Below are 20,745 nucleotides of genomic sequence, written 5' to 3'. Positions count from 1 at the left end.
GTGCCAAAGAGAAGGAACATGTGTATGTAAGGGAGACTGCTAAGCTGGCTTGTGGCTACCAGTAATGTAGAGATGGGAGGGGGAGAGGGGCAAGCTATGGACCACTTAACTATTTTCAGGAAACCCTGACAAAGTATTTTTCCTCCCAGTGAATGCCTCTGGAGATTATGTGGTTAGATTGTATTAGTTCTCTTATATTTCCTGTCTCTTCTCATCAGTGCGCAGCTTAAAGTCTTCCGATACCTATAGTCAGCTTTGCTGGATGGAAATTCCCCACTACAGCTCTTCATATTGCTCCTTATCAATGTCATTCCACTTTAGGGCTGTCTGTGTTTCCTGTTCTTCCTTCTTCCCTCCTATTTCAGTTCCATACCTGTGAATCCAAAACAATCGAAAGCTCTTACTTTCCCTTTGATGCTCTTCTGCTCCAACACCCTGAATGGCTTGCCGTTTTTACTGCCATTTCACTGTTCTCTGCAGCAATAAGCAAATACCATTCCCACTGCACTACTCTGGGATCTAACTTACTTTCGCAAAGAAACACCATAAAAGACTATGGATTTAATAAAATTGCATCAGGACCTCTGCTTTCCTCCTGGAAACCATCTTTCTGTGCCACTGGGTGATATTTGAGTTGTACATCACAGAATGCTAGCAAGTGTCCCAACTGTTTTATCTTTTCTCTCATCTGTTGCAAAATTTTCCAGGTCACCTACATTTCTTTTCAGAAACACATAGCATATTTTAATAAGAATTTGACTGTACCACCAAAACAGCCCCTGAAGAAGGCAAAGATCCTTTTCTCCTTTGCTGAGATAAAGAAACGTGAACAATTTCAAATACTTGTAGAGTAACCCATAACAAAATTTGAATAAATAATTAGTCTGTGGAGTATTTTCCTTCTTAACTCCAGTTGAGGTTATTACATTGGCAAATACATCCCTTTCGAAGTCACCTTCTTTCCTTTTTCATTTTGAAATTCAGTATTTACTGAGTGCAAAGGCTATTCCACAGACTTTTCCCACACGGCTCTGTTGGTTGCGGTTTGAAGAGTTGTGATCCTTGACTCACAGCTTTGCTGGCAGAAGCCCTGTGTTCAGTTACAGCTATACTGGCAAAACCAAACTCTTCCTTCGACACAATTTTTTTCCCTTTTGGGACAGATTTCACTGAAGTTCAGCTGTCCTGGTATTCATGTTCAGAGCACCATGGTGGTGCATTTTATCATTACCTGTACTGTAACATGAATTCAGAGTTTCATCCTAGAACTGGAGCAAGACAAACTTAATGTTGCATTAACAGTGAGGAAAAGTCTGGTTGGAATCAGTTATTAAGACTATGTCAAAGCAGCACATCGTGGTCTCACTGTAGATGACTTATCACTGTGAAGGAATTCTCTCTCTCTCAGCTGAACAGAAGTAACATCTGCTGTTTTAAACCTGGAGAATGCCAAACTCAAAACCAGAGACATAATGCAGCTCATTCCAGTCTTTGGCAGATAAACCTTGGCTATTCAGGCTGCTGCAGTGAGAAACCTCTATAAAGCTGGCAGGTTGGGTTACAGAAGGGTATAGCACACATGGGAGCTTTCTTCACGTGTGCAAACCCCTTAAGGATTAAGGGCTTCTGACATTCCCCTTCTGAACCCCAGACTAGAGAGAGCTCCTGAGGAATGAGAGCACGCTCACTCTACCTCCACTCCTGCCATGCCCTGGCTGCTAAAGGGCTGTGCTGGCTGCTGAGAAAAAAATCGGAGATCCCTATGGTTTCTCTACAGTCAGAGACAGGGCCCCGTGCTGGGGAAAGGAACGATCCCTAATACAATCTTCAGCTTTTGTCCTGCCAGTGAGACTTTGCCAGAAGTTGCCTGGACACAGCCCAGGCACTTCACAGGGTGTGTTTGTGATGGCAAACCAATATAAATTAACAAGAACTGTACTGACGCCACTATAGTTACGTTGGTGAGACGCAGCCAGCTCACAGAGGAGCTCATCTGTCTTCTCCTAACCTTACCGCTTCAGCCTCAAACACCCGCTGAGACAGTCTCTCTCACAGATTCAGAGCGTCCCAACTTGGCTTGACTTTGTGGTACTCTTGGAAAGAGAACATGTTGTTGTTGTACAAGATATTTTGTCCTGAGGTCCTCAGAGCACTGCTTGCCACTGGTACAACTAGGAGACATGGCATTTCCAGAAGATTTATCCTCTCACCAACCACAGTGGTGTTTGGAAAAAGCTACCAGTGACGAACACAGTCATGGAGGCAGACCTCTACAGCTAACATATGTCCTTGTCTCTCTTACCTTGTCTTCGCTCAAATAAAAGAACTGCATGAAATACTGGCCAAGTCCCTCTGAGAATTTATTTTCACTTGGGCCCTTCTATACTAATTCTGTATGATTTACTTTGTACTATGGCTATGACTAAAATTACTTGGCAGTTTTTCCCAGCTAGTACGTTATGAGGACTGATTTCTGTGGATGAGCAGTTGATGTGGTTTGAAAAAGGGCTCATCTTTTATCCTGCAATAGAAGAAGGATTTATTCCTTACCACTATCAGAGAAATGGAAACATTTATGTCTGAGTGGCTTTGTGCAAGGTATAGGAGATTAGGACATTTATAGACAGGCAAAAGGTGCGATGCCATGCACATTACTCATGTTCTGGCATCCATTTACAGCGTTACACATAGACTTTGTGCTGGGAACAGGTCTGGCAATTGCCCTGTACTTACCTATGGGTTTTGATCTAGACAAATTTCTGCTGAGCTCAATGGGAGTTCTGCAATCAGTTATGTGGAAATTTGATTGAATGATAACATTGATGAATAATAACATTGTCAATGGCACGTTCATACCTGAAAGACTTACTGTTTAACAGCCAGTTATCTCATGTAAAGGCAGTTTTTCTGACAATCTGGTTGTACTGATGAGTTCGGACACCGATATTGTGCACTTTTGTACCATGTACAAGCCATGATGGGGGCTTTGGCTTATAAACTGACATAAATGAAAGTGGAGAAATAGGATATAGCTATACTAGAAAGCTAAGTAGCACTAGGGAACATTTCTGAACATGGGAACTCAATTGTCCATACTGTAACATTTTTAAAATTTTCTCTGGCATGATTTTGCCTTGGCCACTTAACACTTTCCCCACCTACTCCTGGGCATGGTTCAGGAGTTAGCATGGGCCACAGAGCATTCTCAGTAGGCAGTTTGTATATGGCCATCCTCTTCTGGAGAATAAGAGAGTTTAACAGCGGGGCACAGGCTGCCCCATGATAGTTGACCTCAGTGCCAGAGATCATACTCATGCACAATTCATTTGCTGATACAAACATTGCCACAAGGATTAGGGCACTTTTTGGAAAAAGCTCCTGATGATATTGGAATATGTTTATTGGAATGTGTTTATTTCTTACCCATTTAAAACTATCCTATTTGCAACCTCTCTTCCTCCTTGTTTTGCATCTTGACAGCTCATTCCATAGAGCCCTACTGCCATGCAATGGCCCATCCTCCATGAGGCAGAGCTGTAGCCTTGCTGGAATGACAATATTTACCAAAGGAAGGTAATGGGAATGGTTAAAAAATGAAATTTCAATATGTCTTTTTATTTGTTTGTTAACAGTCAAAATGGTCTTTATAGTTTTGTGAGATAACAAAGGAAGTTGCTACTCTCCCTCTATAGCTCTCTCTTGAAAACTACATGAAACAAAGAGAAAATAAATACAATTTTGCAAGGAAAGAAATGTGCCTGAAACCACCCAAACTGTGAACCAGGCCTAGCAAATAGAATTAATGCATCGTCTCCAGCCTAATCCAGCAACAAACATATCTGCCGTGGAATAACACTTACATAGTTTTAATAAATCTTAGAAGTTTCTCTCTGAATCCTTCCACCACAGGCAGCCCACAGAAAAAAAAATGAAATCCTGGGCTTTACGCATTCATGTGGAGACTGAGAATGCGCTCAGAGCGATTCATACAGAGACACCAGGGCCCTGACGACCACTGCTTTCTCTGCATGGCCAGCTGTGCCTTTCTAGATCCCCAGCAGCAACAAAGAGATTAGTTCCTAAAAATCCTGACATTTAAGTGTGGTCTCACCTTCCAAGTAATTACAAAAGGCTGCCAAGCCTTGTCAGCTAAACACAAATGAATAATTGTCTATACTTTTCTTCTACAATATGTAGGTATTTCTGCTCACAGGAAATGGGAGAATGAAATAGTTGTGCTATAGCTACAGAGAAAATGTTCCAAGTTGGTAATTTTTTAAAACTTTGCACTGTGAATCAAACTATAAAAAAAAATCATGAGCACGGGTCCATATGGCAGAATATTATTCTTACAGGCTTCTTTTTAGTTGCCTTCTTTTTATCCCTAGAGGCTCTTATTTTTTCACCTTACAAGAATGATGGCTAGAAATTTTAGTTTGATTGTTTATTCTTTAAATGAAAGCTGATATTTTTACATAATCATATGACTTTGGGAGCCAAAGTCTTAAGAAAGAGACAAAGAAACTTCTGGTAAAAATCATGAGAAATGGCAAGACAATGCAGGAAGATTTCAAATCCTTCCAGACTATTTCTAACATATTCTAATCTTATACCAATAATGCTATAATTTAACACTACAATACAATATACTAGTATATATAATAACATTGTATATACTATATTATACTAGGGTTTCAACAGCACCATTATCTTGGGCTTTTAGAAAAGCTTTTAATTTGGTTCCCATATCAGTTAACAGCTTTTCAGTATAAAGCTATGTTTTCTTCTGATCACAGAGAATATTGCTGGTTGGAATGAAAGGTGAGAAATACCTTCTGAGACACTCCTGATGTAACTCTATCTGTGCAAATTCTTAAAAATACTTCATGGATGCAAAATTTGACATGAGACATTCCTACTTGAAGGAATAGGTCCTATTTTCATCTGTGATGAAACACATTTGCACTAAGGGTGTGAATTCAAACAGTTCATGCAGCAGAAAGTCTGAGTTTTTCTATATAGCAGACCTCAGTGTGGGCAAATTCTATCTAGTTACATGACTGGGACTTCAGCAGGGAGTCTGGTCCGCAGCCCCCGTTTGTCTAATGGGAGACCAAACACCAAACATATTCTTTGAAACAGCCAGTGTGGAACAATTATTTCCTATGAAACACACATTAGAGTCCGGTATCAAATGATGGGTGATGGTTCCTATGTGGTCCTGGTCTGTGTTTCAGCCCAACATGCATAAACTGCCTCTTTTCTGCAACTTCTGAAATAAGTTTCTGTGCTGTTCTTGATGTTCCCTTGCTGCATTTTTAAAAACTGAAATTAAACACAAGGCTCTGTTCAGCTGAAAAAAACCCTTCAGCTGTTAACTGCCTGACCTCTGGGAGCCTCTTGTGCTCTGAAGATATTAATACAACTCTTAAAGGAAAAATATCTCCTCTCCAGCAGCAAGTGGGGAGTTTATTAGGCACTCTCTGGCACAGTCCCTTCAACAAACACAGTTCTGCCTCCATCCTTTGAACTCCTGAGGAAAATACCTTGGGAAGCTCACTGAGCGTATTAAACAGGAGTATGTGAAAATGATGATCCCACCCAGCAGAGCTGTTGTTCTGCTCTCAGTTATAACAGAGAAAGTCATGGCTGTCCACAGTATCTAGTTCTCCCGGGCCTAGGAGGGCAGCAGGGAAAAAAGGCAGAAGGTATTTCTTCTTGGCCAAGCTTAAGTAAGAGAAATACTAACAGGCCTATTCCATGCTCTGATATTTGAGCTAGCCTTTCTTGATGTAGAATATGGGAAGAATATGTGGATGGACGTAGCAGTTTAGAAGGGTTCATAGCAGGAATCTCTCAAGAAAAAAAAGAAGGTCATTCTGTATGTATTTCCTCTGATTTCTAGGAGCAGCTAGAAGGGAGAAAGAAGAGGGATTTGAGATTTGCCTCCACCTGAGGTGAGGTGTCTTGTGTGCAGTTTTAATTTCCCCCTGTTTCCAGAGTTAATCTGCACATTTGTGAGCTAAAGGGTATGGAGAGGTTAAATGGTGTGACTAAATCATAGAATTTTAAAAATATGGAGTCGAAGAAAGATTAGTGTATGAGGGGATCTCTGAGAGTCCTGATGTGGAGGGGGTTCAACTTTGCCTTTCTGTTGGAGAGATTGCTTGTTCCCAGAGACATAATCCAGACCACTGCCTAGCCTCCATGAGCCTTAATTTCAGAGATTTCCCTCTGGAAGGTGCCTGTATTGGAGTAAGCCTAGAAAAAATGCACAACAGAATGGATGCCTTTGGTCTTCTAAGGCACAGTAACAAGGGATGTAGCCCAAATTCAAACTGATCAGGATTAAAGAAGTATGAAACTATGTTGAAATAACACTAGTTGCAGAGACCCAAATGTAACTCTACTTCAGAAAAACAGAAGTTGAGTCTACTATATGTGAGCCTGTGAGAGGCTGTGATTGAAGGAAACATTTTTCTTTCTAGATGTCCTGCTCATATATAAATATAGTATTTGGCAGTTTAGAGCTTTTTTATTTCTTTGTTGACACGTATTTTAAGATGAGTGGGCCTGGACCAAAAGGTGAGGATGCAAATATTTAGTCACTGTAGGAAAATGTTACTGGATTTTCTTGGAAGTTCCATTTCTGCTTATCTGATGTGCAGCTGTTTTGAATATTGGTACTTACTGGAATGTGCTATTGCCAGTGAACTAGTAAAAACACACTTATATAATTGTTCTCCTCCTTTCATCTGGAATGTCTTCTGCAGTAAAGTTTATGCATAACTTCTTAAATTACACTATATTTACATTACTTATTAATAAATCCTTTACCATTGCATAATATGATGTTTAATATCACATATATTTATTTACCTGTGTATTTGTCCTCTCTAATTATCTGCCAAGTAATTTTTTATCTCTTTGGCATTGTTTTTTGCACAGGAGATGGATAAGAGCATACAGTTCAACAAGAAAAGTGCTTAACTCCATATCTTCCTTAATTTCCACAGAGGCTGGGCTTCAATTTTTCAGCTAAATATTCCACAACAGTAGCTGTTTAAATATGTTTTAAATTACATTTGCATTGTTCTGTTCCAAAAGGTCTTCAGCAACACTATTTAAGCTGCTGATTTCTGCAACTCTGATTCAGTAAAAAGAAAAAGTTTAACATCAAGCATACACATAGTCCCAGTGAGAAAAAGGATAATTTGGTTTAGGGTGACAATGCTGAGCCTACAGGAGAGCCTCTCTGAAGTAGAAGTAAGGTCCTTGATCTGTGCCCAATGGCAAAATGGGGGTTCTTAGCATCCATTTTCCTCATTGCTCAACTAAAGCATTTGCTTTCTGAATATTTCAGGAGACACAATAGCCAGCTCAGTTCAAACAATTGCCTGTTGAAATAGCAGCAGCTGTAGCTCACCTGTACAGCCCAGTGCAGGGCTGTTTTGAAGTCCTTGTCCACCAGAGTCAGGTCTGCTCCCCTCTGCAGCAGGGTCTGTGTGTGCTGGGGCCTGTTGTGGAAAGCAGCCCAGTGAAGTGAAGTCATGCCCTGAAAGCCGCAAACCCAGAGAGCAAATAATCATCACTCACAGTAGCGCTTTTCAATTTTCTTTTAAACTATAGATAAGCTTGACAGCTCTGAAGCCATTTGACTCTTCCCTCTCTATCTTAATGTGGAATAATTTGTAGCAACTTCTGAAATAGTGGAGTCATAAGGGGGAACCAAGCAATTAGCTTTTGGGGGTTATTACAGGAAATTGATACAAATTTGAATGCATCTACCATACCAAACGTGCCTGTGATCAATAATGCACAGTCAGGAGCATGACAGTTGGGGAATAGTCCCTCATTACTAAGTTTGGGTCCTGTGAGAAAGGCCTATTTTAGACTGGTGTTTTCTCAAGACTGTGTGATATTTATCTTAGGTCTTATCTTTGATCCAAAATAAATATTATAAGTTAGAATTTTAGCTGGCACTAATCAACTAGCTAAGGAAGTGGCCCAATGATGTCAACAAGAAACTCACAATATAAACATATCATATTTACTGTTTAAGGAGAAAACAAAGCAAATGGGAAGCTGTTGACCTGCATTTTCATTCCATCTTAGCTGTGTTTAATCAGTCTTGGAAGAGCAGAGAATACAGGGTCTATATTTTCACCTTTACCAGCATGGTTACAGCCACTATATTTTACTCTAAATCCATACTATTAAAGATTTTCTGTATAAAGTTACTCATTCAACATACTTCTTAAAAATTGAAAATTCTGTTCAGATGCAGTAGCATTGTACTTTGCACAAGTGTTATTTACTACCTCTTACAGGGAAAATGAATTTCAAGGCTTTGTCCTGGATTCCAAAAGGATAAAAAGCAAAAAATATGGAATGGAAAATAAATTAAAACTCAACATAGAGCCCCATAAAGCCAAATGGCAACAACTCAGGAAAAGAACTGGATATAAAACATTCATTCAGACAGCTTATCAGTGCATTAATACTGGAAGTTGTTAGCAGTGATTTTCTGAGTAAAAGCTTGAATCCCCTAACATTAATTTCTCTCTACTCATTGTAAGCTTTTCAAGTCCTGAGATGGCTTAAATATGGATGATGTCAAAAAGAAGCAGTTCAACTAGAGCAGATTTTTTTTTCTAGTTAGGGTTGGCAAAGCTTAATCATGGGGGTTTTGGTTTTGTAAAATCAAAAATGAGAGTGAAATCCTGTCCCCACTGAAATTAATGGGAGCTCTGCCACTGACGTCAGTGGACCAAGATTTTGACACAAGGGACTTAGTACTGTTGAGAGACACCCAATATCTGTGAGTGGTATGAGATGAGGCTTTAGTAAGGTTATTTCCAGCTGGGACAAGGGTCCTCAAGACCAGTCTGGAGAGAAGGAAAAATCAGTGAAAGAGGGGAAGCTACAGTGTGCAAGGCCAGCTTACCATCATCCACTGTCAGTCTGTTGGTATGGACAAAAGGGCAAAATTCTTGAAGAATTAACTCTCTGCTCCCACTGTGGTCACTAACAGAGCCATTTATAACATAACAATATAAAAAGAGCTGTAGTCGGTAGGGATCAAAGGTCTGTCTAGTCCAGGAACATAACTCAGAGTGCTCAGTAGTAGATGCTTAGAGAGAAAATACAAGATAAAAGGCTTGGTGATATGCAGCCACCTAACATTTGGTAATCAGTAGGCTAAAGACTTTCTACGCCATCCAGACCATTAAAGCCTCAGCTTCCACAGTGTAACTGTGCATTATATGAAAAAGTACTTCCCTTCATTTTCTTTAAAACTGCTGCCTGGTAATTTCCGTGAGTGTCTCCAACAGTTTAGATGTAAAAAACAGTGAATAATCATTCCCTTTTCACCTTCTTCATGACATTTATGATGCTACATACTTTTATTATTTCATCACTCTGACATACTTACCAAGCTGCAAGTCCCATTCTAGTTAGTTTATTCTAGTTACTCGGCCCATGAAAAGAAGCTGTTCTATAACTGTGACCATCTTTGTAGTCCTTTTCTGTTGCTTTTCTTGTATATCCTTTTTCAGATGATTTTTGCACACGGTATTCACGATGCGGCTGTACCAAGGATTCAGACAGAGCATAATGCTGCTTCCTGTTTTGTTCTCTATTTCTTTTCTAACAATTTGTACATTCCACGTGTCCTTTCGGAGCACTGAACTGAGCAAAGAGCATTGAGCTGGTTATAGAGGCAGCTCACATGTGCGGGCCTGCTGCAGTGGGCCACAGCTGTCTAACCCATACCCCTCCGATTTGTGCACAGTGAGAGCACCCTTGAGTGGCATATGCTGATAGGCTACTGTTTGTGAGAGAAAGCAGGAGGGGTATGTCAGAACTATCAAAGCCGGAAGAGTTTGAAGATCCAGCAAAATATAATATTAAAGATAAGAAAGCCAGACATCTTTGGGACAAAACAGGAGAAAAAACAAGAAATAGCTATGGCTGATGGGCAATGACCGTAGCAGGCAGAACATTTATTTGCATTTAGGAAATACACTGTGATATGGATTTTGCCCAGATTCTGGGCTTTTTCAGGGAACGTTTGTTCACATTGTCATCTTACAGGCTTCATGAGTAAACACACAGAAAGCCACAGTTGTGGAAACTATGAAACCTCCAGATGTATTTCTTAGTGCTTACGTGTTCATGCATTCATTGGGGTGTTTTTCTGAAGTGTTTTCCTTATGCTGGGAGAACGGCTTTATTAACTGAAATCAGTTGTGAAGACCCACATTTTTCAGAAAATGTTTAGGAGTGATGCTTGAACAAATAAATACCTTCTTAGTGCTAGATGATGGTGAACTAGACTGAAAGGTCTAAATTTCATTTATTGATGCATACAGCAAAACATTACGGATTGGAAGTGCCATCCAGGGTTTGATATAATTCATTAGCAACATAACTCTATGCAAAGACAAACTGTGTCTGATTTAGGCTGTTGTAAACAGGGTCTGCAAACTATCCGGGGATAAGGGAGGTACATGGGAAGAGAGAAAATTAGCAGCGCTGTGGTGGTTCTGACACTGTGGAGAGGAGAAGCATCCTTGAGCAATTGCTAGAGTGAAGAGAAACATACGAAAAAGCATCCAGAGCCTCTCTCATGCATTGGCTTCTTTATTCGGAGAGTCAGTCACATCTGGAAAATTGAGATTCTCCTGTGCGCAGTATTTATATATATGTATGCAGGGCACAATTCTTTCAGGATCAGAGTAACCTAGCATAATTTTTTAGCTCCGTGACTATTCCATGCTGTACCAGGTTTCTGGTGTTTTCCCTGAGAACTGTTAAGTCTTTAATGGTGGGGAATTTGGAAAAGGTAAAGATTCAGTCCAGTGTCTGACTTCAGAAGAATCAAAAGCAATTTATGTCTTGGCAAGTGGGTTAAGAGACTTTTTCAAGGTACCTCATAGTTGGCAGTATATACAGAAGGTTTATTAGTCTAGAGGTGCATCACACATAGGAAAATGAGACAAGGCTGTGCAAAGTTCAGTAAGAGCGTTAGAGAAATCTTAGGTCTGTGCATAGTGTCATCATAAAATTGGTGGTTCTGTGGTTTCTTTCTGCATAGAATGAACAGCGTGACCTCGGAGACCGGGACCGGGACTTGCAGTGCAAGCTCACTCACCTCATTGTCCTGGTGATTAATTTCACTAAGATTTGACTGCTGCAGAAGCACATTCAGAAGCCTGCAGGAGCAATGACATAATCAGTGTGCTGCACTCCTGACTAAATCTGAAAAACTGACATTTTTTGAGAAACAAACCATGCAATTTAAAGCAAAATCAGCATTAGTGACAGGCACAGGTCAGAATCTTGGGTCTGGGTTTTGTAATACTCGAAAAGCAAACAGGGTCTTATGGCTTACTGTAAGGACTAAATTTACCACTGAGAATCAAAAGCAGATATGTTGGGAAGAATTCTTATGCTGATTGCCAGAGGGGAGAATGTGTAATACCATACACACGTGCAGTTTTCTGTAACTTAGAAATTCATTGTAATCCTATTTTACAAAGTTTTAAACAAACAGAAATGGTAATGACCTGTTTCTAAAATGGGTTTGCAAACTTTTTGACTCTAAGTAATATAGTGTTTTGTATATGTTTGTGTGTTTGTGGGTATATACATACATACATACATGTTTACACACACACAGACCAATAGGATTTTACAAGGCCTTATGGTGTGTCTGCTGGGATAAGACCATTGTTGTAGCACAAAATATAGCAACACTTTGGTTCACATTTTTGTAGACTATCAGACTACAAACACTCCCCTCTGGTGGTGGGAACAGTTACAATAAAACGATGGCACATAAAATATTATTCAAGTGGAATAACATTTTTAACACTCAGTAGATTTTTGCCACAGGATTTTCATTGCTTTCCTTTTCCTTATGTTATCCTATGAAGATGTTCTGAAATCACAGTAGGTTTGGAGCAGACGGTTGTGCCTTATAGAAGAATGTAAAGTATTTGGACCATGCAGGTGGGTGGACCATAGAAATGACAAGGACCATCCTGTCACAGCTTGTAACAAAGCCAAATAGCACAGATGCTAGCCCTTATACACGGTTCTTGTGAGTCTAGCAAATGGAAGAGCCTGTTCTTAGTAGATCCCTATGAGGATCAGGATCATAATGCAAATGTGTGGCTGTGGCTCATATGATGGGATAAGTTTATTAAAAAACTTCAAAACATGGATTTTTAAAAGACATATGGTTTTGCAAGCAGATTAAAAGATGATGAAGTATCAAGGTGGGAACTCTAACAAATACAAAACACAGAAGCACTTTATAGGGGGTAAAATGCTATTTCTTGAATTCTGATGATTTTTTGCTTCATTATCATTAGAGAGCAAGAAGTACAATCTGCTCCTTGAGTCTGTAAATTTTGCACAGTTAAATGTTTGCAGTCATGCATTTATTCCCACTTGAAGGAGACTGAATGAAAATCTTTCACTGCTTTTCAGCAGCATAATCTTCAGTTGCTTCCAGTACATTTTCTGGATTGAACTGTGCTCAAATGTATTCATCAGATTGAGTTGAGAATGTTGTAGGAGAAATCCATTTGTGGGTTTTTTTTTTCAGTAATAAACAACTATATAGTGTAAATTATTCAGAAGGAAGACATTTCAAATTGCTTAGGGATGATTTGGGTAATTCTGTAGGTGAAAAGCTGATCTATTTGTTAATGCCATGTTCAGGTGGCAGAAGTCCAAATTCAATTCTTTTTTCTAACTCAAAGCTCCCTAAAGGGTGAAGACTGGCAATAACCCAGTGCTTTATTAGGACTTCAACTCCATTTATATGTGGGTACAACCACTTGTAGAAAAGTGGTGTTACACCTCCTTTTCTGAATCACACAGCATAGTAGAGTCATATTATAGGAACTCTAAAAAGGATGACAGTTTAGGATTGCTGTGATTAGTACAGTAAAAAATTGTAAAAGGAAAGAGATGTTTTATGGTCATTTGACACAATGAGTTAAAACAGAACCTCAGAAATTCAGTGTCTGAAACAAGTCTGGGTAAAAACAGACGAGTGAGCAGAAAAAAAGCGAGGTAATGGTAACATGCTTGAAAAACCCATGTATCACCTGGTTTTATAATCCTTCACATGGTTCTGCAGTTTAACTCCAGATATCATCAATGAAATGAATGTATTTGAAAGACAAATATCATTCTTTTAAAGCCTTTATCCACAAACCTCAGCTTACTTTTATTCTCAGACCATTATGGCTATAGCATTGCTACCACTCAAAAATATGGATATTCAGCCACCCCAGCTGAGAATCCTCTGATATCTACTACTTTTAGATATACATTTTGTAGACAGAGGTCAGGAAGTCCATGGATTCCCTTTCTACCTTTTCTCCTAGACTCTGTGGAACATGCACTGAAGCACATAAATCAGTTATCAAATCAAGTGATAAATTATCATAAATCAAGTGACTGCTGTCTCTGTCTTTCCATGTGGTCTATGTGCTGCCTTCAGCACATGGACTTGTAGAAGTGGGCTGCCAACTTTTAAGCTTGGCTGAAAAAGCATTTCATAGCTGGCCACCACATTTGCCTTTTTGCCAGTGACATGGGATTCAAGAGTGCAACAATGACTGGGATGGAAAAGTCACCCTTGCTGCTCCAGCCATGTTGTCTGGGCACAGGGCAGTCCTGGCCAGAAGACAGATGCAAAGGAGCTGAGCAGCTGGTAAACTGGCCAGAGCAAAGGTCTTCCTGTGATTGTGGGGAACGTGAAAAAACATTCAGGGAACTCTGTGTGCTGCTGTTAAAGTAAATTACTGTTCCTTTTAAATATCAGCATGCCTAGCATTGTGCAAACATTGTCTTCTTTCTGTAGAGGCTTTGTTTAATGATAATGCACTGATACTTGTGCAGAAACTACCAGCTATTCCCTCTAAGTGATGCATGAAAAGCAGCAATGAACATGAAAAATTAATAAAGCTATTGAACAGAGGGTGAAGAGCAAGTTGAGCAGAAATGCACAGAGCTCTGGGCTGGTAACAACAGCAGAACCATAACCTTAATGATTAAGTCAGATGAACATTTTACATTCACCGAGTGTTTTACACCTCTCTAATGTCTCCCTATCCCTCTATACATGATTTACCTAGGAGAGTTTTTTGAGTGAATTTATTCAGATGTACAAATCAAGACCCAAAATTTTGTCAGCTTTCCCATTTTCATAGGCTAGAATGAGAAAAAGAGTATCTTCCTTAAGACGAGAAGGAAGCATATACGAAGAAATACTCTTTGGTTGCTACTCAGCCTTCATTAAGAGTAGTTAAAAATGAAACAGTCCACTAAACCTCAGCTTCCCCTTTACAGTAGAAGCTCTCAGAGAGGTTATCTTGTGGAAAACTTTTCTCACACTTGCCATGATACTCAGAGGAGATACCCAGAGAAAGAGCTTTCTGTAATATTTCTTGGGGGGAACTGGCAAAAGGGTACTTGGTCAAGGGAAATCCAGAGTTTCAACTTCTATTATAATTTTTTTTTCTCCTGCTGTTGAGATCTTAAATCAGGCTCCTCACCTTGCTTGGCCATATATCTGTGTTATAGAAGTATTGTACAAAGCTTTTCCTCCTCTCTACCTCCTTATGATATGATATGCTAAGCAAAAGAACAAGTTGCAAGTGTAACTGTCACAGCTTCTTGGCCTGTGCTGCCTTTGGTGCCAGGTAAATTCTTTCATTGACTATCTGTTGATATTGAACCATCAAACACTGTTGGAGCCTGGGACATACCTCACATCAGGCTCTGCGGTAGCAGCATGTAGTGGCAACCTTCCATTTTTGTCAGGTATGTTCTGTTTAGCACCATTTCTGAGCAGGCTGACACAGCCTTCCAGCCAGCCCTAAAAAAGAAATGACATGTCAAAGAAAAAAGTAAAACACATCAGACCAGATCTTTGCTTGGTGTGTCTGACTTCAATGTGGGATTATAGCCATTCCTACCACCTGAGGAACTGGCCTTTCGTTTCCCCAGAATAGGTCTCTTGGCACCAAGAGTGGTTCCCCTTTGGAGTGTGAGTCTCAGACTGGCTCACCCTTTCATTTTTGTGATAAGGTGTTTTATTTACACTGCATTCAGGCTTTTCTGCAGCTGTGACAAGGAGTAAACAGTGATTAAAAACCTGCTAATTCCTTTATCACTGGCAAATGCCACATATATTCCTGCATGTGGATTTTATTATGCCAGGCTAAACCAAGAACATGAGCACTTAATCCAGTTTCTTTTATGAGAATTTAGCACAGATGGCAAATCAATACTAAAAAGCCTTAGAATGGGGTCTTTTAAACTTTGTTGCAGAAGTCTGAATCAGTGAAAATGTTAGGCTGAAAACAGCACCAAAACAGATGGGATGGCTCTTGGAATAAAACCTTCTATTGATCACCCGAACTAAAAGGCAAGTAAACAATCTGGTCCCAGGGAAGTCAAGCATGTGTTTAAGCTTTTTGCTTGAACCTCTGGGAGCAATCTATAAAGAACACTCCCTCCTGTACAACCCAAGTCAGATTGGTACCACCAGCATTTATAAGGAAACAGGGTGGGATGAGGGAGCTAGAACATGCTTGTTGCTGCTCCCAGTGGCATTATAAGATGACTGAGTTCTGCATCCAACTGTGAATACAGAATCCTGCTGAATTCAATTCTCTACACAGACATCACAGCCAAATGCTCTGTAGACCTCAGATTACATCCATCATAAAAACAGAAATGGAAACTTTGAAGCCTGGGTGGCTAAAATCTTTTCCAGTCATTTCTTTTTTTCCAGAGAATATTTTTTCCCCTCTGGGAGAAGAGGAAGGAAAAAAGCAGCATGACACTGATTGTGGGATTTTTTGAAAATATCTGGCAAAGGAAATGTTTGTTCTCAAGTAAGTGGGGCATGCTCTTTGCATTGGATGAAACTGCCTGCTTTGTTACCATCTACGCTTATTTTCTGGCTGAATGTCTCATAGCTGAGCTGAAGCATTGTTTTTGTCCTGAATACACAGGAATAAACTAGATGTAAGGGATCTGATTTAAGTAGGCTACCACTTTATCCATCTAAATGGACTGGTGATTATCCAGCAATAACTCATACCATGCACATGGGTAAACAGTGCTTCCTCCCTTCTTTCCAGCTAATAAAGAAAGGCCATGGTCAACCCCTCTTCCTCGTTAACCTGGTCCCATCCTGTCCCTGAGTGGAATGACTTCCACTGAGGAGTAGAAGACTAAGGAGAAGAGGATCACCTCTGTGTGCATCAGACAGAGAGCACCACGTCTCCCTTCCCAAAATCTGCTGTGGGATCTCTTCCCCTATTGTTGCTGGCATGTGGATTGATCAGGGGACTGGATCACTTATGATCCAAATGTCTGCACTGGCACCCTTAGCAACTTGAACTTCAGCTCTTGACTCGGCCAGCTGAGTCCAGTGCTATAGTGAAAGGAAAAGTAATGCCCTGGCTTATGTGGCATGGAGGAAAACATGCCTGCTGGTCCTCCAAAAGTTGAGATAGGAATAGCATCCCTGGAGCACAAAAATCTGATGCTGAAAGTGGGAGGGGAAAAATTAATCTGCATATAGGAAGACAGGAGAGGACTTAAAGTCCTTTTCCAGTGCACAGGAAACCAGTAGCTTTCCTAGGCCCCTAGGTCTAGTAAGATCCCCATACCATGCACTGATTTGTGTAACCCACAGGAGGAAGGACGCTGAAAGGAGTCGTGATCATTTTCTTAGAATCATTGCTCCCTGCCTTGGTTTATAGCAGAGGTTAAAATTTCACTGTTGTCTAGAACCATGTTTTGTACTTTTTTTCCTGCTGTAGTATGAACAGCAATCCTATTTGCTCTATACATTTCTTCCCTTCATCTATCTTTCCATCCTCCTTGCCCAAGTCTTCATACCAGATACGTTGCCAGAGATAAACTGGTACGTCCACAAGCATCTTGAGTATTAATATTTGCTCCCATCTTCAATAGAAGCTTCACTGTATCGACCTGGCGTCCTGACACAGCATGCATCAAAGGTGTGCAACCTGGGGAAGAAAGCAGGATATTCTCTTACAATCTTTGTTTTGTTAAAGGCACAAGATAAAGATATTTTCTTATTTGTTAAATTTTGTATCAATAAATTAACAAATTGTTTCTTTGACAACTGTCCAACAGCTGTACTCAGTTTTTTTTCAGGCAGGAAGTAACTCCTACGCCAACTAGATGACCATTGATTTTAAAAAGAACATGACTTCATTAGCAAAAGTCTCATCTCATTAACTCTGCTTTTGGAGGGAAAATTATTTTTCTGCTGACAACCTCTGAACATGAACTATAGGCTTTGTATACCATTTTGGAGGCTGATATTCTTCAAAGTGAAGAGTAGTCAAGTGCTTGGCTACATTTTTCAAACCCCAGCTTCATGCTGTCTCTCTGTATTCAAAAGATGTGTGAAACCAAGCCCTATGCCATGCAGAGGGGTGTATGTTTGAGATGATGTTTTATGTAGGCAACAAATTCTTTTGAAGATTTGCCTTTGCTCTAGAACATTTTCTCTTCTGCTGTCTTCAGAACTTACTTTATATTCTGAAAACCATTTTTGTGCTGGATAAACTATGAAAGCTACATTCAGACTTAATATTCAGATTTTGTCGTGAAGTATTATGCTATCTTTTAATTGCTTCCTCTTCCTTCTATTCTGTTAACTGCTAAATAATAGCAAGAGATTTTCCAGCAGAATATGACAAAGTGATTTAAAATGACTAACTTGGGAATTAACCTGAATATTAGAAACTGTAATTTGCAATAAAACCCAACTTAAGAATAATTAATCTTATTGCAGTCAATGAGAGTGCTAAGCAAATATGCACTACTCAAGCTTAAGTTATGCAGACTCTGCCATATGTGCAGAATATGGCCATGTATTTTGTTCTTCAAGAGTGGTCTTGGTTACATTTGTATGTACAACTATGTAACCAGCTTTATTCTGGAGTTGCAATACTTCTATTTACTGATCAGTCTATCTCCAACCACTGCCTTTTATATCCAGTCCAATCCCTCTCCCATTAAAGATCTGAAAGACTGAGAAGGTGTCAGCTTGATTGGGTGCTCATTTTCTCCACTGACAAAAACATTGTGAGCATAACAGTTAGGATGTCAAAATTAGGTGCAGGAAAAATTGGTAACCTGGTAAAAGTTGGTAAAGATTAGAATATACAGTGTTCATATGGATCCTGTAAAAAGAAACCGCAATAAAAATACTGCTGAATAAACAAAGTATTTCTTGAGTGAAGCTTTCAGAGATCTGTGTTTCTAATTACTTGGGAAATAGATGCATATAAAAGCCAGCAAATGGACAGCATTTTGTGATAGTGCAAGACAGTAACCTGAGTACAAAAAGAAAAGGAAGGCAGTCTCAATGATAAGAGAGACCACTGAGTCCGTTGCAACGTGCAGTCATCTCTTTGGCAAACAATTACATGGCAAATTCTTTCAAATCTGTTTGTGTCTGTGCACACACACTTTAAGCACAAATGACTGGAACTCTCTACTCTAGAGATGCCCAGAATGTACAGCATTTGGCTTTGATAAAAAGGTTTTTCTTTCTTCCCTGAAATGACAGCAGTATCCCCCTGAAAGAAGATAACATAGACTCATGGTATAGTACTGTCTGATTATATCAAATCATCTTGTAGCTGAATAAAAGATCGTATAAATACAAGGGGAAAGAAGTATCCAAAGTGTGTATCCAGTGGATGTTCCAAAGAATAACTCAAATTTCCCACTTTTGCTACTATATACAATTTGCTGAACATGAAAATCAGGATAAAAAATGGAAAAAGGTTACGATTTAATTGCAATCTGAAGCAATGAATCCCCTGAGACTGAGCTCGGCCCTCATTTACCCTCGCTGTCACAGCATTCCAGGATGGAAGGATCTTCTCGAATCACTGCAGTCAGGGTGTTCACATCGCCGTTAGCTGCTGCTTGGTAAACCACGGTTAAGTCAATCTCTTCTGCTGCATCACCTACAGGGAGGAGTATGTCTGTGAGTAGGTGGAGATCAGGTACAAATGATTAATAGTGAAAGCAGTGATATGTATTTCACTGAGTCTGTGTGACTGTATAACTTGAGGTGGAACAAAGTATATCCAAACAGCATTGTGCTTTTCATTAGTCATCTGAAGCTTGTTCTTTGGCACTAAATTCTTCCAAAAACTGTCAGACATAGACAATGAGTGACATAAGAAAACCTCTTGAAAGAGTCAACGCCTTATAAGAAATCATACTAACAGTAGCGGAACATGAATTGAGAAACAATAAACAACTGAACTGTCTCATAATATTAATGGCTACACTTCTATGAGATAGGATAACATAAAGACAGAAGTATTTTCAGTTTCTGTTTTATCCCTGCATCAGTTGAAAGACTGAGATTTTTTACTTCCTTCCTCTGAGGCAATCAGAGGAATTCTCTTCTCGGAAAAACGAACTTCTGGCGGTTCTGAGTGCTAACAATACCTGAAAAAAGGAAGGGTGAGCTGCTGGCAGGAACCCAGGAAAGGTTTTTCTTTGGCACTTAACAGGATGCAGTATTGCAAAAGAGCTTATTTAAAGCAGAGATAACCTATGTCCAGTGGGGACGGTTGGTCAACTGGAATACATATTAATGCACTTTTTAGTGAGGTATCTTGAGGAAAGAGAGTGGATGCATGGGCAAGGAAGCATTACAACTACCACTACCAGTTTTCTATTAGTGGCTAATTCTCTGGGGCAAGGAAATTCTCTCATCTTTGAGGTCATTTTTTTATACTCCAGTGGTGCAAAGTGATCTACGGAAGCCAATCTAGTAAGCTCCATGATGTTGAGAGATGTGGAAATGAGAGATGTGGAAATCTGTAAAACCACAATGAGATCATCTGTTACAAGGCACTACCCAAAAGCAAGGTATTATTTCTCTGTGTTGCAATGCTTTGCACAATTTAATGTTAGCTTAAAGGGAAGGAAAAAATTTGCACTGAAGCATATTTCTTGTGTGATTTTACAGGAAAGAGTATAATTCTGGTTGCTCGGAAAGTTTACTTACACAGATAGAGTGAAACTATTAATATAAAACTCTACTGGAATCCCATCACTGTGAACTTTATATCAATTATTTTACACCAACTAGAGCATTTATTTGGGCCATTATAGTAACCAGCAATGAGCTTCAAACACAAAAATGTGGCATTTCAATTTTGCTCAGCTTTCGGAATGTTTTGTTTCTGTTTCCAAAATGCTGATACTAGAGTCTGATTTTACAGGCCTGGAGAGTCAGGCTGCTTGGTGAAGTTTCTCACTCCTGCACTGGATTTCATACAACCTTAAGTTCTTTCCATTCAGTGGTATGCCCTGAGCAGTAAGCCGTACTCAGTTCATAAAACCAGCCAATGGTTGTCTAAAGAAAGCACTCTACTTTCTTTGAATACATTTTTCACAGAAAGCAGTGGTAATTGTCAACAGAATTGTCATTAGTGGATCGTGAGGGCGCACTTCTGTACATTGTGTAGTAGTGATGGCTGAGCAAAAGCTATGGGCAAATAAGCCCAAGAACTAGTAATAGCTAAAGCTGTTTAAAAGAAAAAAATTGCATTCTTAATGATATATCTTAGACCCAAACACTATTATAAAACCACCTTATTCCTCAGATCCAGAGGAGTTTTCAGGGAAAATCTG

The 20,745-nt window shown here is 39.6% G+C and overlaps 1 protein-coding gene and 1 long non-coding RNA gene across 2 annotated transcripts in view; one reads left to right on the top strand and one right to left on the bottom strand.

Moving 5' to 3' along the window:
- LOC112995739 (uncharacterized) overlaps nt 1–20,745 on the top strand; it is a 149,101-nt gene that overhangs the window by 44,855 nt on the left and 83,501 nt on the right. The gene's annotated exons all lie outside the window — the stretch shown is intronic.
- The window catches only part of LOC112995738 (ankyrin repeat domain-containing protein 55), a 52,198-nt gene that overhangs the window by 23,271 nt on the left and 8,182 nt on the right, over nt 1–20,745 (bottom strand). The window contains exons 2-6 of the mRNA XM_026120909.2: nt 18,936–19,058; nt 16,945–17,075; nt 14,796–14,905; nt 11,159–11,219; nt 7,427–7,555 (exon numbers count right to left, since the gene is read on the bottom strand). Of these exons, the coding sequence (XP_025976694.1) occupies nt 7,427–7,555; nt 11,159–11,219; nt 14,796–14,905; nt 16,945–17,075; nt 18,936–19,058 (554 nt within the window). The remainder of the gene's footprint in view (nt 1–7,426; nt 7,556–11,158; nt 11,220–14,795; nt 14,906–16,944; nt 17,076–18,935; nt 19,059–20,745) is intronic.

The sequence above is a fragment of the Dromaius novaehollandiae genome, chromosome W (genome assembly GCF_036370855.1).
Source record: "Dromaius novaehollandiae isolate bDroNov1 chromosome W, bDroNov1.hap1, whole genome shotgun sequence".
NCBI lineage: Eukaryota > Metazoa > Chordata > Aves > Casuariiformes > Dromaiidae > Dromaius > Dromaius novaehollandiae.
Note: the sequence above shows the minus strand (reverse complement) of the source record. Positions and strands in the feature narration are given on the sequence as shown.